General features: G+C 35.0%; 3 protein-coding genes and 1 pseudogene across 6 annotated transcripts; 2 read left to right on the plus strand and 2 right to left on the minus strand.

Annotated features, from left to right (window-relative positions):
- Positions 1-4,020: 4,020 nt before the first annotated feature.
- Positions 4,021-7,140, plus strand: LOC147287459 (glycylpeptide N-tetradecanoyltransferase 1 pseudogene; annotated as a pseudogene). Its single transcript, XR_015121781.1, has 2 exons — positions 4,021-4,167; positions 5,265-7,140. The product of XR_015121781.1 is annotated as a glycylpeptide N-tetradecanoyltransferase 1 pseudogene (transcript).
- Positions 7,141-7,836: 696 nt separating this feature from the next.
- Positions 7,837-11,295, minus strand: LOC147287460 (telomere repeat-binding factor 4-like). Of its 3 annotated transcripts, none has more exons than XM_086240368.1 (6): positions 10,997-11,295; positions 10,281-10,519; positions 9,493-9,577; positions 8,891-8,980; positions 8,056-8,206; positions 7,837-7,959 (listed from the first exon to the last, which is right to left on the minus strand). In XM_086240368.1, the coding sequence occupies exons 1-6, from the start codon at positions 11,144-11,146 to the stop codon at positions 7,928-7,930; spliced, it is 747 nt and encodes a 248-aa protein (XP_086096494.1). In that variant the 5' UTR covers positions 11,147-11,295; the 3' UTR covers positions 7,837-7,927. The 3 variants fall into 3 exon arrangements, with proteins under 3 accessions (XP_086096494.1, XP_086096491.1, XP_086096493.1); XM_086240365.1 differs by having other exon boundaries at positions 8,056-8,335; XM_086240367.1 differs by lacking the exon at positions 9,493-9,577 and having other exon boundaries at positions 8,056-8,335; positions 8,891-9,020.
- A 1,634-nt stretch (positions 11,296-12,929) lies between these two features.
- Positions 12,930-19,171, plus strand: LOC147287461 (Dihydrolipoamide acetyltransferase, long form protein). Its single transcript, XM_086239698.1, has 19 exons — positions 12,930-13,168; positions 13,782-13,863; positions 14,042-14,118; positions 14,292-14,386; positions 14,466-14,506; positions 15,193-15,248; positions 15,334-15,408; positions 15,538-15,630; positions 15,798-16,052; positions 16,146-16,218; positions 16,410-16,510; positions 17,026-17,111; positions 17,194-17,269; positions 17,605-17,672; positions 18,019-18,085; positions 18,176-18,271; positions 18,366-18,468; positions 18,544-18,639; positions 18,749-19,171. The coding sequence occupies exons 1-19, from the start codon at positions 13,130-13,132 to the stop codon at positions 18,817-18,819; spliced, it is 1,650 nt and encodes a 549-aa protein (XP_086095824.1). The 5' UTR covers positions 12,930-13,129; the 3' UTR covers positions 18,820-19,171.
- Positions 19,172-22,338: 3,167 nt separating this feature from the next.
- LOC147287462 (mitochondrial import inner membrane translocase subunit TIM23-2-like) lies at positions 22,339-23,461 on the minus strand. The gene has a single exon (XM_086241419.1). It carries the CDS (start codon positions 23,301-23,303, stop codon positions 22,728-22,730), a length of 576 nt encoding a protein of 191 aa, XP_086097545.1. The 5' UTR covers positions 23,304-23,461; the 3' UTR covers positions 22,339-22,727.
- Between the last annotated feature and the right edge of the window lie 3,976 nt (positions 23,462-27,437).

Here is a 27,437-nt window from a genome sequence, read left to right on the forward strand (position 1 = left end):
ACTCTGTTTTAGGTTTTAGGTTTTGCTTTTTCCCACCTGAAATTCCAAATATGCCCTTGGGCTTCTTCTCTTATCGCTACTCCTGGGGCCCGTTTGGTCACTTGGGAACTTTGGTCTTACAAGTAAAAGGAAAATTTGGCAAGTAATTTACCATTTACCACTTAACATGTGGGGATATTTATTTATTTAATCATTTTTTTGGGTCCAATTGGGAGTATTTTCTTTTATCTTTTTTTCTCAAAGGGATAATTATCTTCTAAATTATTGTCTAATGTGAAATTAATTTAATCATGACTTTGACAATTTAGTATTAGCTAAAGGAACTTTAAATTAAACAAAGAATTCTACATGCTTAAGAAATCTTAACATGTAGAATCCTCTATTGTTTATGAAAACTTGTTTATAATGAGTATATCAGTATATACATCATCCATCTCACTTAATTGTTTATAAAAAATTTTCTATAATAAATATATATATATTCTCTCTCTCATAATATCTTATACATTCATCACTCTCACAAAATCTCTTGACGTGTTAAATACGTGACTGCATATTTGGAGAGAGAAAATTTACACATTTTTTTACATGCTAGTTTTTCTTATTATTTATGAGGTCATGTACTTTTATTTGAGAGTGTGACACATTACGCTGAAGTTTACCCAACCTTACCTATGATAAAATGATACAAATGAAAATAAGTGCAAAAGGTCAAATTCAAAAGGAAAAGCCATATATTCTCATTAATTGGGTAAAGATATATGGACATATTCAAGTATTCAACCCAACAAAATATTGAGTTTTAGATAAACATGAAGCATAGTGGAGTTTGAAAGAATAGGACCAATTTGGGATGTAGCCTTTTTTGTGGCAAAAAAGAAGATGAAATAGGAAAAAGCTTGTAGCTTTCGGCCACCACAGTGCCATTGTCATTTTATTTGAGTGGAGCCCATCTTGGACTATGTCCAGCCAAAAATTGGTGCCAAGCCAACATCAACCCACCTCAAATCCAAATCGGATTCCACTTTGGATTTCCTGGTCCACTGATTTTGGGCTTCCAAGAAACCTAACCAAATGAAGCTCTTATGCTGAAACTCAGCGTTTTATGATCTCACGCTATTTTATCTCATGCTATCCTTGTTGATCATCATTTCAACGGATAAGATTGACTGAAGCCAGGTGCAGTCCCTGCTTAATGAATCTCACCGAATCATAGTCTTTGCTTAATGAATCTCAATGAAAGGTAAATTCAGTGTTTTACTCGTTGACGGTGATCATGGATAAGAACCTTTTTAGCCAAACATCACTTCACGGTCGTAGTCTTTTTCTGTAGTCTTTTGTTCAATTATTATTATTATATACTATCAAATTATCGATCAATCATCAAACAACATTAGCAAATTTTTATAAATATTTTATTATAAATATCACACACATACAAAGTAGGTTTAATTACTATATTAATCTAAGTTTTCAAATTTATTATTAAACATATTTTCCACAATATTATTGAAGTGGTTTAATCTTTTGACAAAAAAGTTGTATAATCTAATAAAAAGGTATGAAGAAAATGTTAAAAAAATGTACAATTAGTGTTTTGAAGAATGTTATGTGGCTTTTTTCTTTGTGCCTTATCTCTTATTATGTTAATTCCGCAGTATAGTTTTATGATCAAATAATTTATTTTATAGATCATCATTTAAATATTATATATGTAAAAAATTAACTAAATCAAAAATTATATTATTCAATAAATAGATAGTGAATATATATGTTATCAAAATTGTTTATTTATTTGCTAAACAATTTTTAATATAGTTAATTTATTATAGAAATGATCTTTACAAGGCGACTTAGAAAATGACGATTCTAATCACAAAACTACACTTCATAATAAACATGAAAAGAGAAAAACTACAAAGAAAAAGGCACGTTGCCTTCCTCTAATATTTTATTTTTGATTTAGAAAAGGGATGGAACTTGGATATTGGATGTACAATTTCATGGCCTTTCTAATTAGACTCCTCAATAACTGTCTTCCTCTAATATTTTATAGAAGCTTTATTAATAATAGTACTAATATGTAGGGTTGGGTAAAAATACCGAAATATCGAAAAATACCGATATCGTACCGATTTTATATCGAAAAATACCGATACCGAAAATATCGATAAATTCGGTAACGGTATTAGTTTACAAACCCGGTATCGACGGTATACCGATACCAACTGTATATTGAAAAAGTATAATTAAAATAATTCATTTTTATACATTTCTATACTATACTAGTATACCCTAAATATAAAATACTTAGTATTACCTTTCTATATAATTTATACTTTTATATAATACATTTCTAATTTTCTATAATTTATATCAAACATATATAAATTTATAAACCCTAAACCTATAACTTATTAACTTATATGTTTTTTAATTTATATAATACATTTTTATATAAAAACTAATTAAAAATACCTTTAACCCTAATATTATACTAAATTATAAACCCTATATAGTATATCTGTATATGTATATGATATCTCATATTAAATTACTAATTTATATACCCTAATAGTCTAATACTATAAATTTATAATTCATAGATTCATAGTTGGTAACTTAGAGTTTGGTATATAATATATAGTATAATACTATAATATGGTATAATATGGTATAATATGGTATAGTATAGTATAATATGATAATATTAGTAATTTAGTATATTGTATAATATGATATAATAATAACAGTAATGCTACACTTACCACATTTTTATACCACAATTTCATACCATCTTACATGGCATTCATACATTGGATACTACAAATTAAAAAATAAAACTTAAAAAAGAAAAAAGAAATACATATCCAGTAAAATAATGACACATCAGGTGGGATACAAATGTGGGAAAAAAAATGTGGGACAACTAGCATTATTGATAATAATAATATAGTAAAATATGGTATAATATATTAATATTAATATGGACTATGGAGTTATGGACTATTTATGATTTATGTAATTACGTCAATCATAAATGTATAATATGGTATAATATATTATTATTAGTATATAGTATTAGCCATTTAGCCTAACAGCCCTATTAGGTATATGACCTATACCATATACCCTAAGGTTTAGAAGATGATATAAATTAAAAAACAAGTAAACTATTAAGTTATTGATTATATACTATAAATTATAAAAAAATATGTAATAAAAATAAAAAACTCCAAACCCCAAAGTCCAAACCCCAATTGAAATTTGAAACCCCAAAATACCCTAAACCCTAAGCCCCAAAATCCAAACCCTCCCCTGCGCACACCCAACTCACTGACTTCTCTCTCTCTCTCAGGCAACACTCCCCTGCTCACACCCAGCTCCACCCAAGTCCAGCCCCTCCGGCCATTTTCCTCGACAACCCAAGATCATCGACGAGTTGTTCGCCGGCGCCAACCCCCTCATACCAGTCCCCTTTGTTAGCCCGCAACCCACCTCTGCACGCACAGACCTCAACTACCCAGCCACTTCGGCCACCGCCCGACCAGAAACTGACCACTGTATGAGTCCCCTTTGCTAGCCCGCAACCCACCCCTGCACGCACAGACCTCAACTACCCAGCCACTTCGGCCACCGCCCGACCAAAAACTAACCACCAGCGAGATCCTCTCGCTGGCGCCGACTCCTGCAGAACCCTCTCCACACCAACCGACCTTTGTGCACGCGAAAACACCAGGAAACCACCTCAGACCACCGCTCTCTCTCTCTCTCTCTGTTGTAGTCGACACCGCCACTCTCCGACCAATACCGAAGTGATTGGTTACCGACCCATATCGGTCGAAATTCGGTATGGGTGTTTCGGTACGGTTACCGTACCGAACCCACCCCTAAAAATGCATATTACTAATATGCATTTTGTTTGGTACGAAAATATAGTATACATAATAATAGAAAATGTACTTATAATGACAAATTTGCCCATCAATTATGCTTAAAATTGCAGAAGAATAACTCTATTTCCGCTTCTTTTCCACCATTTCCAATAGCACCTATGACCCACCCGCCTCTTCTACTTCTCCGATGCTTCTCTCCTGAGAAACCCTAGATCGAGCGAGCTCTGAACAGATCGGCTCCAAGTTTTACTCTCATACCCAGAAATTTGAGGTAATATTTCATCCCTTTTTTTTGTATTTTTTTTTTCAAAGTATTTAACTTCTGGTTTGTTGAGTTCGGAAAATTATACCAAAGGGCATATCTTAATTCATAGTGCTGAATTGGTAAAATTGATAAGCTAAATTGGTCAAAATTTCTGCTGAATTGGTAGTTAAACGGTGTGTCTTGGTGATTATTGGGAATTTTTATGCTCATCTTGCTGCTTAGATATTGGAGTTATGCTGTTTCCTATATGCATTGTATATGCGATGTTTGGTTGCCGAGAAAATTGAGGGAATGCAGGGGAAATCAAGTTTCCAATCGATCCAGAAAATATTGGTTTTCTGAATCTAGGTGGCCTTGCTGCCTTGTATTGGCTTCTTTATTTTCTGCTTGGTTTCTAGGAAGATTGAGCCAAGAAAAGAAGAAAATAAAGAAATTAAAATTTTGTTTCCTATTGTGTTTGGCTTGTTGAAAAGATAAAACAGGATGGAAATGGAACCAATTTCAAGTAACCTAAATAGTTATTCTGGTTTGTTTGAATTGGATTTCTTTTCAACTTTTTTAGCAACAAGTGTTTGTGGCTTGTTAGAAATTATTGTACTTTACTAATCACTCGTACAGCTTGAAGTTTTTTTATTGGTGCATTACTTGAATTTGTATTCTCTTTATTTGGATGAAGTATGCCTGTACTCGGACGAGGCACTGTATTCTTGTTATTGTGCATCCTTGTAAAAATAAACTTACTTTATTTCCATGTTTTCTTGCTACTGTATGGATCAATATGATTTCTTCTTCTGTAGCTGGTTTTATTATTTTTTTAGCTTTTCCTGCTCTTTTCTCCGTGCATTTATAAACCTGATTGCAAGTTTTGTTATATTTCAGTACTCCTAGAGAAATTGACAATAAGATAGGATGTTACTGTGCTGATTGTTCCCTAGGTCTTTCCAAAATTGGGAAAAAAGAGAGGAAAATAAAGTCCCTATCCCAATTAAGGTCAAATATAGTTTTGTTACAACACTTGAGTGGAGGTTTTTGCTATAATGTAAAATAGAGCAAAAGAAAATTTCTATTTGACTAATGAAATTATTTACTTTGCTGTCTTGCAGGCTGACTTTAAATTAGTTCAAAATGGTCGATAGCAACACATCTTCTGGAACACCTGAAGACACTCCAAACCCCAACCCTGATGGAAATGCACCTTCTGAGAGTGACCTTACGCTTGATTCTCTAGCCCGAAAGGTTCAAGAATCACTCTCTCTTGGAAAGAGACATAAATTTTGGGAAACCCAACCTGTCGGTCAATTCAAGGACCTGGGGGACAACAGTTTGCCTGAAGGCCCAATTGAAGACCCAACACCATTATCTGAAGTCAAACAGGAACCCTACAAACTTCCCAACCTCTATGAATGGATCACATGTGATATGGATTCTGAAGAGATGTGCGCAGAGGTCTATAACCTTCTTAAAACTAACTATGTTGAGGACGATGAGAACATGTTTAGATTTAACTATTCAAAGGAGTTTCTTAGCTGGGCTCTGCGCCCTCCAGGTTATTTTAGGAGTTGGCACATTGGTGTTCGTGTGATAAGTTCAAAGAAGTTGGTTGCCTTCATTACTGGTGTTCCTTCTAGAATCCGGGTCCGTAATGATGTTGTTACCATGGCAGAGATTAATTTCCTATGTGTTCATAAGAAGCTTAGAACAAAGCGACTTGCTCCTGTTATGATCAAAGAGGTGACCAGGAGGGTTCACTTGGAGAATATATGGCAAGCAGCTTATACCGCTGGTGTTGTTCTCCCGACGCCTATATCAACTTGCCAATATTGGCACAGATCTTTGAATCCAAAGAAGCTGATTGATGTTGGATTTTCTAGACTTGGTGCAAGAATGACAATGAGTCGAACAATCAAACTTTACAAGTTACCAGAGTCAACAGTCACCCCAGGGTTCAGAAAAATGGAGCTCCACGATGTTCCTGCAGTTACACGGCTACTTAGGGAATATTTAAGCCAGTTTGTTGTTGCACCTGATCTTGATGAAAATGATGTGGACCACTGGCTACTTTCAAAGGAAAATGTTGTGGATAGTTATCTGGTTGAAAGTCCTGAGACTCATGAGATCACTGATTTCTGCAGTTTTTACACTCTCCCTTCATCTATCCTTGGCAATCAGAACCATTCGATTCTAAAAGCAGCTTATTCCTATTATAACGTTTCAACAAAGACTCCTCTGCTTCAATTGATGAATGATGCTCTTATTGTTGCAAAGCAGAAGGATTATGATGTTTTCAATGCGTTGGATGTCATGCAAAATGAATCATTCTTGAAGGAGCTGAAATTTGGGCCAGGTGATGGGAAGCTTCATTACTATCTTTACAATTATCGGTTAAGAAATCCATTGAGACCATCGGAGCTTGGGCTTGTGCTCTTATAATCTGAGAATTTCTATTTGGGCGTCAATTAGGAGCCACTTTAGGGAAAATTTGCCACTTTGGGCATCAATAATTGTAAGGTTGCATTGTTTGTGGGAATCCATTCCTTCAGATCTTAGATTTCGTTCTGCCAGCCAAGCAATTTTGTGATCATTTCTTTGCTAGAATTTATGCTGTTGAGACTCGAAGAAGACTGGAATGTTGGCAACCATTTTTGTTATAGAACATTTAGCTCATCCTTTTGCCGATGTGCCTAGTCCCTACCAGTTCATGACCAGTGTGAGATATGTTCTTACTTTTGAGATATGCTCTGTCACTCTGTGGATCCACTTTGATGATGATGAGATCTGTGGGTCGACTTTGATGGATCGTACACATCAGAAATCAAGATATTTAAGACCAGAGAGCTTGATGATGAGACTGTTTAGTCCATATCTTTGACCAGTATTCTTTATTCTCATTCTTATGGTTTTATCTTATTTGGTTCCCTTTTTTTTTTTGCCAATATTTGGTCACTTTCTAATTTAATCTGAATCACCCGATTGCTTATATATTGTTCGAGGATCTAGATTACTGTACCTTTATCTGTTGAAATTAATTTATCATCCAAGGCTACCTAGTTGATATAAATTTGAATGGTACTATAATTATGCAAGACCACAAATTAATCTTGCAATAATCGTTAGATACCGGGATCAAATTTGTTTTACCCCGGCAAGAGATGGAATTATGGTTGCAATGTATGTAGAATGAAACCTGAATTGAGGTAGATTTTGAGCCGTGAGTGCCCTAGTGGACCCAAATGTACTCCCTTATGTGTTCAATCCAAAATAAGATCATTTAAGAATTATGACCAAAACTAATATTTCTCATTTTGAACACTCACAAGAGTGCAGGGCAAGCTGAGAGTGGAAGACAAACTAAACTAATATTTCTCATTTTGAACACTCACAAGAGTGCAGGGCAAGCTGAGAATGGAAGACAAACTAAGGAGGAAATATTGTTGCCCTAAAACTAAATATACATTTGGAATGATATCATCGTCCAAATTCAAGAGACTCTAACCATGCTTCTGCATAAAAGCAGAGAGTAAACTAGGAAGAATCCAGGCACGCTTGAAACACCATTGAATTTTCTTTAACAACCCCCCCCCAAACACCAAACAAATACTAACAGACAACTTTGTTAATCTGATCTATCATAATCGCAAATGGAATTGACTTGTGCTATAACTGAATGCTAATGCATTTCATGAAAGTAAATAGCTTAAATCAATGAATTTACATACACATTCTACAAGTTACAAGGAATCCACTAATCAAACTTACAATCGATGACCTAAGCCAAGAGGACAACTTCACCACGTGAACCTGCAAGATTAAAACCACAGATATGAATGTAAGATGCATTGAGATAAAGGAAAGACCGACAATGACTCAAGTAAGCATAGGTGTTTCTGGCATTACATTGTTCATAAATCTCTTTCACTAGCAGTAGCATAGACTCGGTGTCTTCTGCCATCTTTGAAATTCTGTCTGCCTCCTTCACTGCTTCAGCAGCCAAAAATGATTTGTTTTCAGCATCAGCAACTTTATACGCAGCACTATCAGCTGCATCCTGCACTGTTTCAGCAGAGGTCATCAAACCAGAATTCTGCAACTGCCGTGGCCTAACATCCTTTTGTTTTGGAGTAGGTGTTTTTGTTCCCAAAACTACCTCTTTTTTTATCTTGTAGCCATTTGGGACCTACATTTGGAGGCAAGGATCACTCAGACTATATTTTGTATCATTCAGATCGTAGTATAAATTGGAAGCAAAAGTTCACATGACAGAAGCGCTCAGCATACTTTTAAAAGAGAATGTTGGAAGGATATTAGAACATCAAAGGTTTAACACATGGTGGGATTTGACTTAAGACTATAAGATATTACGGAACAGTTGAGAAATACAACCAGATTGGTCTCATCGATTCAAGCCTTCGGTCTTCCAACAAGGTTGGTTATGGGCATATATGCAATAAGTGAAAACAGAAATTATTACTGAAAAAGAAAAATACAACTTGTAAAACTTCATACTGAATAAAAAAAAAAAAGAGATTTTTAAGATGTGACAGCAACATCATCCATTCACAGCAGTTTTGTCATCACAGTGTCATCCCAGAGGAACACAAACCAGAAAATTGGTTTCAATTATGTCATTTTGAATGTGGCACGCCTAAAGCGGGAAAAAAAATGGCATTTACGAAAGAAAGAAAATTATCATCAGATTTACTTTCAACATAAGTATTAGAAAATCATATACCTTTTCAATTTTTCCTTGTGAAACAAGCCTTCTCAACCTTGTACCCAATAACCTTCTGAAATTTTGTGGAGCAGGCTCCTCATGCCTTTGCTGCAGTATGTGGATCAAGACAGTCACCATCTTTCTTGTACTAAGATGAAGTTTAAAAAGACAGCTAGAGATTAATTGCTAACTCAAAACTATAAGTGAGAGGCAAGGAGCGTCAGCAACTGTGGCATGCTGCTCAGATAAATGAATATCAAATCAAATGGGTAGCTTACAGTAGATTGTGAAATACAAAGGAGCAGATATAGAACTATTTATGATAAAGATATGGACATACTCTTGACTTTGCATATTTCCACTCTAAACCTGGAAGCTTTACACTGGTTGAGTTTTTCATTAGTTCATACAACAAAATTTTTGATTCCGAATATATATATTGAGATCAAATGACTCATGCAAATGCAGGATTCTATCATCATAATTCCTTTAAATTTCAGCAGTGGATTCCCAAGTCCCAACCATGCTCAGGACATTCCATACCTAACACAGCTACTTCATAATAGATATATTTTGTATGAGATATGAAAATAACACATAGCAAAAGACCTCCATCTGACCTCAATAAAGTTAAGAATGGCACCTATATCAGATCCATTCGTATCTTTCATTGCCGAAAGGGCCTCGAAAATCATTGCATTGTACCTGTTGAAAATTATTTAAAAAAACGGATCAAGTATCCTATGAAGATACCTTAAACAAAAGCGGTCTTCAAAGTCTATCCAACAGAATAATTTTTGAATAAATAGCAGGGTTGCAGCTTCCTGTAAATGGTAATGGGAAAAACACACCAACTAGAACAAACTAAATTTCAATGCAAGTCACAAAAGAGAGTGCTTCTATATTATATCAAAGTGTTGAGTCCAATTAATTAGCTCATATTACTGTCAATCTTCACTGTGTCCTCCTACTGTACTATATCATATTACATAAAAGGTCAAGGGTGGCTGTAGCTTAAGAAATTTGGGCAGGTATGACAGTTCGTTTTCTTTCAAAGATCTCTAGCATCCCTGAAATTGTGTTTCAACCCAAGTTAAGAGCATCCTTAAAAGGAGAATATATTTCAATCTTAATCCAAGTTGTCTGGAAATAGGAAACATTGAAAGAGATCTTATTAGCATGTTGGGATTCAGGAATATTTCTCTCAATCTTATGGCACCTATAATCTAATACATTTTATATGACATACCATACATTTCTAAACAGCATTTCTATTTAAAGACAGTCAACATCACGCTTATTTAAAATGGGATTTCGGTCAAAAGAAGTGCTATCAATCATATCAGAAACTATACTGAATATGACAATGTTTCAGTGGACTGACAACACAAGGATCAGGAAAACACACCGTGGAGCATTCTTCCCATCTGTGGCGCTATTAGAAGCCTCATCCACAACAGCATCAGGAGATGCATTACGACGAAGTAAATCATCAGGAGATGCAGTAAGGCGAAGTGGAGCAGCAGGAGCTGAGTATTGAACAATGGACTGCTGGGCAGCCGCCACAACATTCTTTATCTTAGGATTCCTTAGTTTTTCCTTGGAACCTTGTCCGGAAGTACTGACACTCAAGTTCCTCCATTTATCCTGATACACCAGCAGAAATGAGACAAATAAACAGCAATACATTTATGGGTTACTTTGATTCCATAAAGCTTAAATGTAGCAGGAAATACAACTATAACATACACATACAATATACAATGCATGCATATGGGTGTGTATCAATAGCTCTGGTCAAGCTCAGCAGCAATTGGGTCTGGGAGGGCTAGGGTTCCTAAGTAAGCAATTACATGTTTCCGAGAAATTCAATGAATTGCCAAACAGTTCAACCAGAATCGATTCAGAAAGCACAAATTTTCTTTCATTTGTTTTCCTCAGAACCAAACAGAACCCACATTCTTAAAAATTACAGTACTGGGATTAACATGAATTTAAAAATTTAACCAAAAAAAAAAACAGAGGGAAATGCCGAAAGACTTTGAATTTTTTTTTATATTTTTTTTTTATAAGAAGGGGGAAATAGTGAATTGGTAGTGGCAAGAGGTGTAAATAGGAGGGAACCTTGAGGTCGATGTTGGAGCGCTGAGTGAGGAAAGGGGCAAATTCGGAATCTTTGAGAATATTCTTCCATTTTCCCGGTCCGTGCTTTGCCACTCCAGCTAGCAGAGCTTCTTCCTCCTCCGCCGTCCACTTTTGCTTTTGGTTTCCCATTTTACCCTTCTCTCTGTCTCTCTCTATCCCTCCTCTCTGCCTCGGAGCTTTCTCTCTGTCTCTCTCTAAAACCCTCTCTCTTCCAGTCTTTCTCTCTCTATCTCTCTCTCTCAAAACAGATTTTGGTTTCCGAGGAGGGGAAGAGGACGACATCTGTGTCTCTCCCGCTTTCCTTGTCCTTTACCTTTCCTTTATTTTAATAAGCCCATCTATAAAGATCAATGCCTAGGCTCGGCCCACACTGTCACGGCCCAATGACTCTTTATGGATTCAGCGGCCCAATTCATAAGTATTGTTCCCATTACTTCTCATGTGTGTGAAAAGTTGAGAAGCTGGACGGTTCTACTACGTCATTATGATGACATGATAGAATCAACAACTCATAAGAATCCACGTGTTAATAATATGTTGTGTATTAAAATCTACAAATTTTTAATATATGACTTCTTATAAATAATTGAGCTCACCGTGTCAACATAATGACATAGTAAGACCATTTCACCCAAGCTCTTCTCATGAAAAGTTAGCCTCTAATAAGGAGAGAGATGTATACTAACGAGGACTACTAGGAATAGTAAGGATTGGTCAAGCATACAGCTTTTATATTTGAAGCCATGTAGGTTCAAAATGAAGATCTTAAAAGTTGGTCACTAATGGTTCAAAATCGGTTGCGATTACTTCTCATAGGTGTGAAAGTTAGCCTTTCCTAAGTAGAGAGATGTATATTGGTAAGGACTACTAGGGATAGCAAGGATTGGTCAACCATAGAACTTTCATATTTTAAGCCATGTAGGTTCAAAATGAGGACCTTATAAGTTGGTCAATAATGCTTCACTTAAATGTATTGCATATTGGGAAGTTTTTAAATGTTTAGTTGCTGTTGGAATAGGACCAACTTTTTCATAATACCCTCTAACCAATCACTAATATAAATGAGAACTTAAATAGGGTTTGAAAATTAATTGATGCATAATCATTGTTATAATAATCTAAGGATTTGAAAATAACTAATCATTGTTATTTATGTTAGATGCGGTTCGTTATGAAAATATTGTGTGGTTCATAGATGAGCCATATTTACTTTATCTATTGAAAATAATCTTTCTTGATACGAAACCTCTTTTGATATTATGCAAGATACCCTATTTAAATATTGTAACCCATAGTTTTTTTTAATAAAATATTATTTTATCAAGAGAAAATAAAATGTTAGATATAGTTCCTTAAGCACAAATGGTCAAATCTAACTGAATTCGACTTGGTTAATAACATTGTCTGACTCATTTGTAGAAGAAAAAAATATATTTATATTTGAGCTTAAACATGCAATTAGTTGTTGGAGTTGTGTGGCTCGACTCAAGTTATGAGTGTGATGGAGTTAATCCCACATCGAAAAAAGTGACACAAGAATTTATAATATATAAGTTGAAAATCCACTACTAATACTAATAGTACCGATGTATTTTAAAATAAAAGTAAACAAATTGAGAGGTTCATTGGGCATGTCCTTACTCGAATGGTGGACTTATTGGTACAAATAGAAATACAAAGGCCCATTTTGGTCATTTCAAGTTCAGTTAGTTCTTTAATGTTTTGATATAAACATGTTATTTAATGAATAAATCCAACATACACCATGTTGTTTTTTAATTTTATATATTTGTAGAATATATAATGTTAAATTGGCCTGTACAGAAAATAGAGTAGGCATGAATGCATGAGTAGCGACTTAAGTTGGGTAATTCCAGAAAGGCGGGCGCCTCCTACTCATCTCAACAAACAAACAAACAAAGCCCAGCCCAAACCAAAACCAAAACCAAACTCTCTTCTCAACACAAACTCCTCCTCCATTTTCACTACGCACACTGCACACACACATAAATTCACACAACTCAGTGCGATCTGTTTCGATCTTCGAACCCTAAATTCCACGGGTTCTCTTCGAGTTCACTAGTATCTAGTTGATCGGTTTGAAATCAAAAAATGTCTTACGCATCTCATATCATCCTCCACTCAAAAAAGGTGCGCCTCAATTTCACCATTTTGATTGTAATTTGCCTTTTGATTTGTATTGGCGCTTGATTTTTATTTGGGGCATTGAGATTCTCAATTCGAAGCTTATTGCGTTGATGGGTTTGTCGGTAGGCACTGTGTTTTTGCTGTGTTTAATTTGAATTCACAAATCTCGAATCTCAGCTCAGTTTCACATTGTTTATTTGGTTGTTATGGCTAGGTGTGCGTGTATATATATAAGGTAGTCCACTTTTAAATTTTATTCTCAATAATATAGGAATACTATACCCAGGTTGTTTTTAATTTGAATTTCACTAGTTTTGAAATTGTAGGGCAAGTATCGTGCTTTCGTGAATCTACATCTCCAATGCATATTTATGTTCATAGGTTTTTGAATTTTGTTCAAAGTTACCATGACTGCATTAACCAAATATTGTTTACAAGCTTACATTTCCCAGTTAAAATAGGCAATTATACAAAAAGGTATTACTCATTTTTTTTTGGGTGCTTTATGCCATTTACTTAAACATGTTTGAAGTATTAATTTATGATAATTATGGTTCAATATTATCTCATTGGTTATTTAAAATGTAATTTTGTACTATATTTGTGTTTACTGCAGTTAAGGAATGCTCCCAACTTACTCCGGCATGAGCATGCCCTCTTGGTTCGTTGGTTTTCGCATGATGCTCAACCCTCTACTGGTAAAAGAAATGGACTTTCCTAGTATTCTTTTTAAGGATTCTTGTCATACAATGTGCGATTACACAAGATATATGGTGTCTTTTGAAAGAAAGTAGCTGCTTGGAGTAATTAGTTATGCTCTTAAATGCTTCTAAAATTTTTTTTAGCTGATTTAAACAAACTCAATTTTTATCTCAGGTATATGGAAGATCCATCGTCACGATTATGTGCCTTCACAGAGAGAGGGAGTTCGTAGGTCTTTTAGCAGTAGCACTGTAAGTTCAGCTAGTTTCCATCATGTTAATATTGACATCTGTGAGATGGTTGGAGTATTTCTGTGCAAATTTCCAATCTTCTATCTTGGTCCTTTCACAATCTCTTATAATGAAATGTTTACCAGTGAACTTTGAATCAATTGTATAACACTATCACGTGTTGTGCTGTGTAGAAATCGTTCTCAGGTACATTAACCAGGGATACCTCAACGACAAAGAAACTGGGAAGTTCAATTTCTGGATCAGTATTGAACAAACAGTTTTCATGGTATGTTTACCTAGATTTTGTTAATTTGTATGTTTGCGGAGAATTCTTATTTGATACGTCTGCTTTTCCCCTACATCAGTTCGCAGGTACAATTGAGGAGAGGATTTTCATCTGATGCTGGTATGACTCTTGGTATTTTGGACCTCTCTAATTTCTTTATATATGTGTGTCATTTGGTACACATTGGCTTTTGCATCTCCTAGTATCTAAAGCGGCTTCAAAAATATAAGTTTCTAGCTATAGAGCCATCAGATTTCAAATAATTTGTTCATTGCTTTCTCAAACTTATCCATATCTAGGCTATTCATGCTGGTACTGGGAAGTGTATTATTGCTATCGATGATTGCGGCTTTGTGTGTTGGTTATTGTTTTCAGTTGGTAGTGCTTTTTCATAACTCTATTTTAAGACTCAAGGGCGGGCACAAGCCATTCATCTTCTAACTATGATTTATTTATTATTGTTTCCTGATCCCTGCAACTTTAGTTCACGGGGAAGTAATTTTTCTAATGTTATTTTATTTCTACTTATTGTGTGTGGGCGCACATGTGTGTATAGATAAACATTTGTGATCTTGTCTGTTCAGAATAATTGTACACCATGATTCGAAAAGCAATTGTGTGAAACTCTGATACAATGTGAATATGATGAACGTTTGTGTGATCCAGAAAAAATTGGAATTGCAGTGTTTTGCATCTCCTTTTGATGATCTTCTTTCTTTTTGTACTCTTTTGTTGATTTGGTCGTTACATTATCTTGAATCATATGATCATTTAACTCATCAAGGATCATGTGCAACATTCTTCAGGCCTTCCTCCACACCAAGAACTTGGAATGCCTTCTCTTTCACCTACTATGTCTGAGGTATGCACTGTTTTGAAGCTTATCAGAAAATCATAACTTTCCAAATTTCCTATTTCATTGACAGTCATTATTTTATTATATGCAGGGTAATATTGCAAGGTGGTTGAAGAAAGAGGGTGATAAAGTGTCTCCTGGCGAAGTGCTCTGTGAAGTTGAAACTGTAGGTTTTTGTTCTGTTTGGTTGTTAAGTCTGGAAATTGTGTAATAATGTTCATATTTTTAATTTATGTGTTTTTTGTTTTCCATGATGGAAAGCTGACATGTAATTTATGGTCACTTAACTGTTAAGGATAAAGCTACGGTTGAAATGGAATCCATGGAAGAGGGTTATCTTGCAAAGATTGTACAAGGCGATGGGACCCAAGGGATCAAAGTTGGTGAGGTATTGATTTTAATCAGCTGTAGGGGAGCTTGGATGCAGATGTTTATTTCATCTTTCTTTTGCATGCGGCTGTTGGTGTTTAACAATGGGAATAAATTAGACTGAACATAATGAAACATCTTGGCACAATCTCAGTACTTGCTAATGTATACATCTTTTGCATATAGGTGATTGCCATAACTGTTGAAGATGAGGAAGATATTGCAAAGTTTAAAGATTACACACCATCAGCATCAGGTGGCAGTGATGCTGCAGCTAAAGGGTCATCTGACTCTAGCCCGCCAACCCCGCCAAAAAAGGAGACAATTGAAGAACCAGTTACATCTCCAGAGCCAAAGGTTTCAAAGCCCAGTGCAGCTCCTACTTCTGAAGATCGTATATTTGCCAGCCCCCTTGCAAGAAATTTGGCTGAAGAACACAAGGTGTGCCATATAAGATGCTGTGACTGTTTGCATCATTTGATGGTAGGAAACAGTATTGTCATTGAGCTGTTTCTGACTACTGTGTTGATCTAGGTGCCCCTCTCAAGCATCAAAGGAACGGGTCCTGATGGACGCATTGTGAAGGCTGATATTGAAGAGTACTTGGGTATCATATCCTATTACCTACAATTTGTATTTAATTCTTTTATTACTCTTTGTTTATTTTCTTAATATTTTCATATTTTTATTTTTTCATTAAATTTGTCCACTACATATTTCTTCTGGTAGTTAATGCAGCTGTTTCTTAAAAATAATATTTGACCATTTTTTCTTCTTCATCTTCTTCTAATCATGTAGCTTCTCGTGGGAAGGAAGCTCCTGCAGCAGCTCCCAAGGCTAAGGGTGCAACACCTGCAGCATTAGATTACACCGACTTCCCTCATTCTCAGATACGAAAGGTATATTAGAAGTAATGATTATACTTGTTATCACAGCTAGTCATAATGAATGATTTTGAGGGGATGCATGGAATATTTACTGTGGAATTGCTAGGCCGATATCATCTGTACATTATTTTGTGCTTAGATTGGTATTGTAATATTCTTAGTTTCTCACCACAACAAAACCTTGGATCCTAAGCTCCTAAGTACTGGGGTCTAATACGTGAAGCGTGTTTGGCTCCAGCCTCATCAAGGCCATGACATCCCAGTTGCCATTTTTGCCTTTCTTCCACCCCTTCTTCTTGTTTCTTACTATTTTCTTGTCTTTGTAGCAAGTTTATATGAATTCATTCCTTCATATGCTTATTTTTTTTGTTGTACCTGAAGAACTGCTGCTGACAATTTTTAAACATGTTTCTTTGGTTTTGTCACTTACATTTTCCAAAGGTCTATTTATCTTTCTAATTGATTATCTCTGTTATTAACTTTTGAGTTGAATCTTTCTGAAGCTATTTTTCGTATGATTTTGGCAGGTCACAGCTTCGAGATTATTATTCTCAAAGCAAACTATTCCTCATTATTATTTGACAGTAGATACATGTGTAGACAAACTCATGGAGTGAGTATAAGTTTCTTGAACATTTCAAAAATTGAACTATAATGAATTACTTGCAATTTGTGAACTCTTGCTTTATCTGCAGGTTGAGAGGCCAACTCAATGCATTACAAGAAGCATCAGGTGGAAAGCGAATATCTGTTAATGATCTTGTAATAAAGGTATAAGATTCTTTCTGCACTAAATCTTTTGAGCGGCCAATTAGTGTAGAACTTTCCTCCATGGTAAGACCAATGCAATTTATGAGGTACTTGGATGCAGAATGAGAAAATGTATTCTAGTAATCTCTAGAATGATGAAAATCAAATCTTGTGATTACTAGGAGTTCTGGTCTGTGACAAAAGGTGTATCAAGGGAGATGAGTGATGAGCTCTAGAGATAACTAGAACCTGGATAAGTGATGAGTTCTTATAAGAGCGGATATAAATCAAGTATGCTGGAGATATAGGGTATCTTTTTCGACTGTACATTCACTCCAATATAACTGTTACTGCAGGCTGCTGCGTTGGCTCTTCAAAAGGTTCCTCAGTGCAATAGTTCATGGACAGATGATGCCATTCGCCAGTAAGTTTACTATATAAAAGTTTTGATTAGGGGCTGTTTGATAATGTTTTTGTTGTTAGTTAAAGATGGACAAGAAAAAAGGAGATAAAAGTGAGAAAAGAGTCATATATGTGAATGAGAGAGTAGTAAAAACAAAGAACCAAAAACTAAAATCAAGTTTAAAGATTTTAATTTTTAATATTTTATATTTTATATATTTAACTTTGTTCTCCCATATCTTTCTTCACCATCTCTTTATCCAAAAAAAAAAAAAAAAACTGAAAACCAAGAAAAAAAATGTTACCAAACATGCCTAAGTTGGCATATTGGGTTTGAAGTAACAATTACTCTTTGGTTTTTATCTTAGGTTTCACAACGTGAACATTAATGTTGCAGTGCAGACAGACAATGGACTCTTTGTGCCTGTCATAAGGGTGAGTGATTGGCTTGGTCCCATGCTGTTGGAATACTTAGTTATAACTTATAATAGCCGTTTACCTGAACCCACATGGTTAAATTTGTAGGAAGCAGACAAGAAAGGACTATCCAGGATATCTGAGGAGGTCAAGCAGCTGGCCCAAAGAGCCAAAGAGAACAGCTTAAAACCAGAAGATTACGAGGTTAGAACGACATTCTGTGTCATTTATTGCCTGTAGGTTGATGATAGCATTGTGGTTTTGATCTAAAGGGGTACTTGGTTTATACTCTTTGCAGGGAGGCACATTTACCGTGTCGAATTTGGGAGGTCCATTTGGCATCAAGCAATTTTGTGCCATCATTAACCCTCCTCAATCAGGCATTCTTGCAATTGGGTCAGGTAAGATTGGAAGTTAATGATGTCGTCTTTGGACCAAAATTATTTTTATATTAATTGTATTTTGTCCATGAGCAGCCGAGAAGAGGGTTGTACCTAGTTCTGGGCCTGAGCAATACAAGTTTGCTTCTTTCATGTCTGCAACGCTAAGCTGTGATCATCGTGTTATTGATGGTACGTCTATCTGATGTCTTTTAGGAATTGAAAATCTGCAACCATTAAGACTAGCTTTGTACATCTCTGAAATATAACAACTTAATGATGCCACTTGCTCTGGATTTAGGTGCAATTGGTGCGGAATGGCTAAAAGCATTCAAAGGCTACATTGAGAATCCCGAGACAATGTTGCTCTAAACAAACGGCTTTTTGATCTTCACTTCAAATAATTTTTTTTTCCCCTTGTATAATTTGTCAAGACAAGGGACTTGAATGATATCCCAGTTGCTCTCTGACTTTCACTTGGGCTTCGGATGATTGTATCACCGAGAAATTCATTTTGTAGTGTTCATTAATCCAAAGTTTTCATAGCTTTTGAAATAAAAGGGGTTGTTTGAGGCAACAGATTTCGAACTTATTTTTGCTCATGTAGAGTATAATGCCCCCCCGTTGTATGTGATGAGAAATTTGACTTTAACCTATGTTTTTTTCCCCTCAGATTATTGTGAATATTTGACAGATTTAAATTTGGCTATTCTGTTACTTCTTATATTCAATTTGTACATCTTATGATAATAGTATATCTTGTCTTAGCTGAGCACTCTTTATCTGCATTTGTGAGATACAAACACTTTGATCTGGTGGTCCGTGGAATCTATCCCTCGCCACTTTTATGTCCAAACGGAGTGGGACTGACCATAACCTCTTCTATGTCAAATAGGATATGTTTCCTTCATTTTCTTATTATACCCGATTCACTTTCCTATTATATCTCTATGTTACTAAAACCTAAACTAACACTAAAATTTCTCTCCCTACCCAACAATTATCTCACATCAATTCCCAACCTATTCAACCAAACTCTTCCCTCTGAAATCCAAGATACACACAACCAATCCCAATCGTGCCCAGCTTAGCTCAACCTTCGTTGTCGTCGCTGCTGAGGCAAACCATCACTGCCGGCGCAACCTCTCACTACCACCATCGGCCTATCAACCTCCCACTGCCGCTGCCGTTTGTTAATATTCTGAATTTTTCATCAATTAAGTAAATCAAACATTTTTTTTCTATGTTTTTTGGACAGATCTTTCATATTTGATGATAAATATGATATTTTTGTATAAATTTTAAAGATTGATTTGAGTTTTTTTGCAGTAAATGCGGGTTATGGGTGTGATTGTTGAAGGGATTAGTTTGGCATTGGTGTGCCGAATAAGATGACAGTATTTGGCACCCAACTACCGAATATATGTACTTTGTTCAGCACATCCCCACCGAATGAATTTTTTTTTGCTAAATATAACCATTCGGTGGAGGGATTTTGAATGGAGAAGACTTATTCGGCAAGTGTCCAGCGAATTAGTGTTCAATATTCGGTTGGCTACTGTCGAAAATAGTTATCGTGTTTGGTACTGGTTCACCGAACAAAACGCAAATCAACATTTTTCCAAGACGTCAGACATGAAAAATTTTAGAAAAATGAAAAATATATGCACACATATCTTATTTAGAGGCTCATAAGGAACGATTTCACCTTCAATTCGCCTAAAAACTTGTTTTGATGTTATGAGGTCCAAAATTATTTAGGGTTTGGTGTTTGATAGAAGGTGAGGTTGAAAGTGAGTTTGAGAGTGAGGTTGATGAAGGCTGAGGTTGTTGGGTATAGAGAGTTGGGTATGGAGAGAAAATTGATTTTTTTTTTAAATATAATTTGTTCTTAATAGTAATTTTATGGTGGGACATAATGATCTATTTATGTTAAAAGTAAGAAAAAAAAAATTGTTGGGTATGAATAAAATTTTCCTTCACTTTTTAGAGGTGGTTATAACTTTATAGGTCCACATACAAACAAGAATCTATTTGGTAATCTACAGTTGAGATCCCCCTAACCGAACCTTCTTTTTGGTGATCTCTCAATCTCAATCTAATAACATGATTCTTTTTTGTGATCTCTCAATCTCAGTCTAATAACATAATAACACATATGCTTTTATACTATCACATAATAATTTCTCTAATTTCAAGATAAAAACTATTTCTTGAGATGTTAAGTCAGCCCTTATTCCTGTTATAGTTAAGTTTTTTTCTCAACTGCAAAGTTGAGCGGGTTTTGATTGTTTTTGTTAAAATAAGTTGGGCATGTTTAGATTTTCAAACTTTTGAGGTTATTATTCTGTTGTAGTGCGCATAGGATTGGTCTTGCAGGTTTATCCCAGTCGGTATATGCAGCCAATTCAGGTTGGTTAGTTTCATTACAAGCTTTTGCAGTTCCTATTTCAACATTAAAAACCGCAAAGTTTGTTGTAGCCTAGTCACCAAGACTTGTACGGTCCCAAGACGAGAATAAGATACAAGAGAATTTTGAAAATAACATCTATTTATGTGAAATTCAATGTCCGGATTTATGACTCAAAGTTTGGCATATAATTCTAAAATTTCCTTGTTAATGATGCCAAACAAGGGAATTGGAGATTTTCATTTCTCAAATTCTGATTCTCTTTAATGAAATACCAAGTGCAATTTCTTCATCCAAACACACAGTAATAGAACTTGGAATCAGATAGTAACTAAAGCAGGATGCTAAAAGAACTAACTATACAGGAACCCTGACACAGATACCATGTAATATTATTTTCTGTTAGCCTTAACATTCACAAATTTCAAGTACAACACACATAAGGCTATCGAATAAGGCACCAAAAATGAAGGGGTGCTATAGTTGAAGATTGTGTTTTGAGAAATACTGCCAAAGTAATTGTTTAAGAATAGAGCACAAACTCTGTTAACCTACTTCCACCATCATATGAACTGAGAGTCGTTTTGGAGGTTGATGATTCAATCCTATTATGAAGTGTTACTTGTTGAATAAGCAGAATCCTAAGAATGGCTCCAAGAATTAGCATTGGAGTTGAGAAATTTGGCATCCTAGGAAGTGATAATAACATGCCAAGTGACAAAATTTATATCCTTTTTGCTCAACCAGGTTCAAACACAAAGCAAAAGCAATATGAAAAAACTACCATGGGGAGAAAATGTCAAAAGAATTTAGTGAGAAACCACACCTAATTGAATATAATTATAACAAAATCATAGCTTTAGTCAATGTGGCTGAAGTACGATATCAAAGTAGAGTTCATAACAAGGCGTCAATTATGAACCAATCTAGTAAATACATGCATGCATGTTGTTCAAAATTTCTCTACGCTGTTCCTCTCAGAACTGCAAGAGGCACATTTCCCAGTTGTGGTCTGTGTCTGGAAGTATGAAACCATCAACAGCAGGCCATACAAGTATCATATTATATTCATCCTAACCAAAATTTAACAACTTCCTACAAATAGGGTGCCCAAGATCCACATAGCTTCATCTCCCATCTATCCAAGAATTTCTACCATGAAAATATCAACACTAGAGAATCGTGTGTCTGCATACTGATAAGCTAACCATTAATATAACCAGTATTCCACAATGAGAATGCCAAAAGGTTGAACTCATATCATGCACTCTAACCAAAAGAAAAAGATGCATTGAACAATCATCGAAACAGGTTACCAACACCTAAAGGAACCCGTTTAAACATGTATTTAAATAAGTATATCAATATTTGGTCTCAATCCACATATCCCTTGAGAATGTTAAAACCAGAGCATGGATGAAACAAAACAGACATAATGAATACCACATCGACTGATAATTCCATTCACATCAATCATCGCAGAATCAAAACAAAATGACTAAATACATTGAATAGCACATGTGTGATGTATCAAAGATTGCAACTTTGAAAAATCATTGAATATACAATGAATACACATACGTCTAAATGCATCCCAATTATTCAATATCAGGATAATTCAGCAAATTACAATAGAATTTTTAACATGAAAACTAGTATGAAAGCATGTGCCTCCCATGCTAAAACTACTTGTTAATCAAGAAATAATTGTGCATTTAAAATTCCAAGCATAGCAACACCATCATCACGCATTGCCCATATATTCATTTATGGTCTACTCCGATTCCTAACGGGACTATCAAAATTGCCAAAACTAAGTAAAACAAACAAACCAAGAATAACTCCACTCACAATCAAAACAATCCTCCTCTCATATCGGCACGTAACGCTTGAGCGCCTGCTTCGCCGTGACAGCCGCGCCGACCAAGACCCCTCCGACTGCTCCCGCCACCGCCGCCGACCTCACGCCCCTCGCGGCTCGATACAACGCACCCGTGGCGAGCCCCGCCGCAGCGCTATTCCAAACGTCATCAGTATCTCTGACCGCCTGAATCCCACTCTCCATACCAGCGTAGATCAACCCGATCACGCCAAGCCGGTTTCCCCAGACCCGACCCGTGTGGCCCGAGGAGTTGAGGACCCTATTGACCCTGAGCTTGGTGGTGTCGCCGGACTCGAAGGAGCGGATGCCGGAGACTACGCCGGCTGCGCCGCCAACGACGGAGCCGGAGAGGTAGGCGCAGCCGGTGTAGAAGGTGAGGTTCTCGCCCCAGGAGCGGCGCTGGCGGCGAGCCTCCTCGACGAAAAGGAACTCCGGGGAGGTGGGGAGCTGGTAGAGGTTGCGCATCGGAACCTGGAGGTCCTGGTAGGGGTTGTAGAGGCGGGCCTTTGACGGGTCGGAGTTCGGGTCGTGATCCGAAGAGGAGGACATTGGATGCTGAGCCATGGTGGTGGTTGTGGTGGTGGTGAAGAAGAGAGAGAGAGGCGATTAGGGTTGGGGTCTCGCTAGGGTTTGGTTTCCCCGCGAAGAGAGAGAGCCTTTTTACGTGTTGTGGAAAATTAAACCAAAAAATAAGGAGAGAATCAATAGGTCGGTGGGTTAATTGGGTCGGTTCTCCGGTTCTCCCTGGGAAAAATTATTAGGTGTAAAGTGTAAACTATATTAATATTCTGGATAGGGGTGTGATTTGGATTGGAAAATCCGAATCCGACCGATTCCTATCCGAAAATTTCTAATTTTATTTCGAATCCGAAATTGCCGAATCCGAAAATGCTGAAATCCGAAAATTCCGAAAAAAATTGGATTGGAATTGGAATGTTTATGTAAATTCTGATTCCGATCCGAATTCCGATCCAAAAAATTCCGAAATGTTCCGAAGGCATTCCGATCCAATATTTCCAAAATTATGCCAATTTATTCCATATTATATATTTTATCATTTATTTAGTATGATACATATAACATATATTTTAAAAAAGATGACTAATACTATTAATATAAACATATGTACATTATAAATATATGTGTATCATAATAACATAAATGGTAAGTTGGTAACACAAACATGCACCCACATTTTCCGTACATGTAATTACTATTTTTTTTTAGAGGAAATTACAGATTTAGTCCAGTTATTTTATACCTAGTTCAATTTTGGTCCACAATCTTTTTTAAGTTCTGTTTTGGTCCACTAATTGTTTCACTTGTTCAATAAAGGTCCAGATTTGTTTTCTCAAATTTGGCCTGCTTTTTACTCTATTAAATCTCACCCAAATTCAGCAAATATATACTTGTTTTAAAGCTATGCATTTCTTCTTTACAACCATATAAAGATCATTCAAATTGGAGTTCTAAAACTCAAGATAATTGACCCTAAAGTAGGGTACCCAAAACTGCCAATTTTTCAAATTTCACCAAATCTCAATTCTCTTAGATTATAATACTCCAAATTTGTTTTTATGACTAAGAAATGATGAAATATAACTTATACTTCAATTATAATTGAAGAAAACACAACCCAAAAGATTTAAAGTCACAAATCTGGACCTTTATTGAACAAATGAAACAATTAGTGGACCAAAACAGAACTTAAAAAAGATCGTGGACCAAAATTGAACTAGGTATAAAATAAGTGGACCAAATCTGTAATTTCCTCTTTTTTTTATTAGGGAGGGGAATTGAAGATATGGAGCAATTCTACAGTTATTCCAACTGGAATATCCCACCAATTGTAATTACTAATTACTAAATATTTAAGCTTATTATTTTCAAAATTTCAAACATGATATATATATGTGAGTAACATGTATCTACTAATGACATTTATTCTAACAATGTTGGATGAGCTCCAAAGATTAATCCCCCACCTCTAGATATGTGCTATTAAGCCTATTATACATTCATAGTGACATTTATTTCTCTTATATAATATGTATGTTATAATATATAATATATACCATTAAACATACACAATATATATCATACATAATCTAGCAATGAAAAACTTGCTAAATTGCATCTTTTTTTTTTCCTTCTTTTCTAGATTTTTTTTATGGTAATGGTATGAGATGGTATGGTTCTAAATGTTATTTAAATTAATATTTTGAATTTTCTTTTTAAATTGGACATATATTTTAATTACATTTTAATATAAATATTGAAATGCATCATAATCTATTGTCTTTTAATTTTTGTTTGTTTGTTAATTTCATCATTATTCTAAAAAAAATCCAAACATATTCTAAAAAATATTATGAAAATGTGAAAATTCCGATTTTTTATTCGAAAATTTCAAATTTTATCCGAAAGTTCCGAAAATGTTATATTTCGAAAAATTTCGAAAATTCCGAGAAATCCAAAAATTCCGAATCGGAATGAGATGTTGAAATTCCGATTTTTTGGAATGGAAATTGGAACATAAATTTCATTCCAAAATTTTTTGGATTGGAATTGGAACACCCTATTTCCGATCCGATCCGGCCGAAACACACCCCTAATTCTGGATATAAACTCGACACGCAAAACGTTTTTATATCTTATTAAGGCCAGACCGCCAGAGTACATTTTTTGTGCTTTAACAAAGTTTTCACTTTGATCCCGTTTTTCCAATTTTAAACATTTTAATTTTAATTTTGTACTTTCATTATGTTTGTAATTTGATTTAAATTATTAATTAAATTTAAATTATTGGTGAAAATATGACGTAGTAGAGTTATTTTGGATATTTTAAATAATCTATGAGTAAAACTCATTTAAACGTTGTCTAATCGCATTTGAACACATGTTTTTTTTTCTTAATTATTGAATTTTTTATTTTTTCTTTATTTCTTAATTATATCTTATTTAATCTTTTGGTACATCGTATTAGACTCTGGATAGGAGTAAATAGTCTATGTCAGTTGTTTGCTGTCAATTTGTATTATTTAATTACCTGACTATGTAAACCAGACTGGGCTTTTAATACTCTCCTTACCTGACTAATTAATACAACCCACACACCTATGATTAGATAATACACGCTTAATTATAAAAAATTGGGAAAACAAAAATACGCTTCAACAGACGCTCTTTTCATCTTCTTCTCCCTAGGGTTCTTCTCTACTATCTTCTCCACAGGTTATTCTCTTCACTCTTCTCCAGGTATCCATCTCTCACTTTCTCTCTCTCTCTCTCTCTCTCTCTCTCTATCATACTTTCTCCAATATGCTTCTTCTTGCTTCTTCTCTGTTCTTCTCTCTTCATCTTCGCTTTCTTTAATTATTTCTTCTCATCCTTTATTTTAGATTTATTCAATAGATCTTTTTATTACATTTTTTTGGGAATTAGGTTATGATTTTTTCTTCCAAGTTTTGCTTGAGCAGCATTTTTCTTCAATTTTCACTAAGTTATAAAAAAAAAAAAAAAATAGTCCCATTATAACTTATTTAGATTGTTTATCCAGAACAGTACTAAACGCCTGATAATATTCGGAATAAACAGTCAGTACTCTCCGGAACAGATTAATACTATCCGATAAAAATTAGTCAGTACAGTCCGACGTACCAAACGAGCCCTAAATTGTTTATTTGGACCGTATTAATTATGAAATATCTAAAATATTCATTCATATTCCTTGCTATATTATATTTTCGTCTAAAAAATAAATTGAGTTAACAATTTGGACCTAATTACAAATATAATGAAAATACGGGACTAAAATTGCCAGAATTAAAAAAACGGGTACTATAGTGAAAACTTCGTTAAACTACAAGACAAAAAATGTACTTTGGCCTTTTATATTAGTAAGTGGGTTGTAACTGATATATACCTATGTGGCTGTCCACTAAATTAGCTTTGTTATAAATCCCTATAAAATGGAGTAATAGTAATACCCAAGATAACTTGGTGTAGTGCCCAAGTTTAAAGTGTGGTCTCCAAGTAATGTTAGCCTATAAATAGGCAATTGTTATTGAAGAAATGTACCACTTTTCATTCTCTCTTAATCCAAGCACTCTTGCATATATCTTACCACCTTTGTTTAGCTCTAGACCATCTTACTACAATTTCATTCCCTCATTATTTATTTGTGTTTTCTAAATTTTCTGTCTTTATTTCACTACTTCTACAACAAAGTGATCAATTTTAATTTTCGACATGACTCGCGAAACTTTATATAAGGTTAGGAGGTTTGAATAAATAGTATAATCGGTTAATAAAAATAATATATAGGTTGAGTTGACACAATTAACAAATGAATCGAGTCAAAATTAATTAGTACTTGACTCGAACCTCGAATGACACTCCCCAAACACAATTTAATTGTCCATAATTAAGTTGAGTAACACTATTTTCACCTCAAATTATTACTTTTGTTTTGTGAGATCAGTCTAAATTATTTACCGCACTACATAAAAAATGTAATTATACAATGTAATTACCTCAAAGGATGTAAAAAAGTTGCGAGCTGCGACCATGGAAGCACTATGGTTTATGTTTTTTGGCTTTTTATCACCAATGCCTATGGCATAGTAAATTTGCATATAATACACATAATATATATGCATACGTACGTAATTTTGAGAGGTTGACTCTCAACTTTCA

Source organism: Dryas octopetala, chromosome 4 (genome assembly GCF_963921425.1).
Source record: "Dryas octopetala chromosome 4, drDryOcto1.1, whole genome shotgun sequence".
NCBI classification, from domain to species: Eukaryota; Viridiplantae; Streptophyta; class Magnoliopsida; order Rosales; family Rosaceae; genus Dryas; species Dryas octopetala.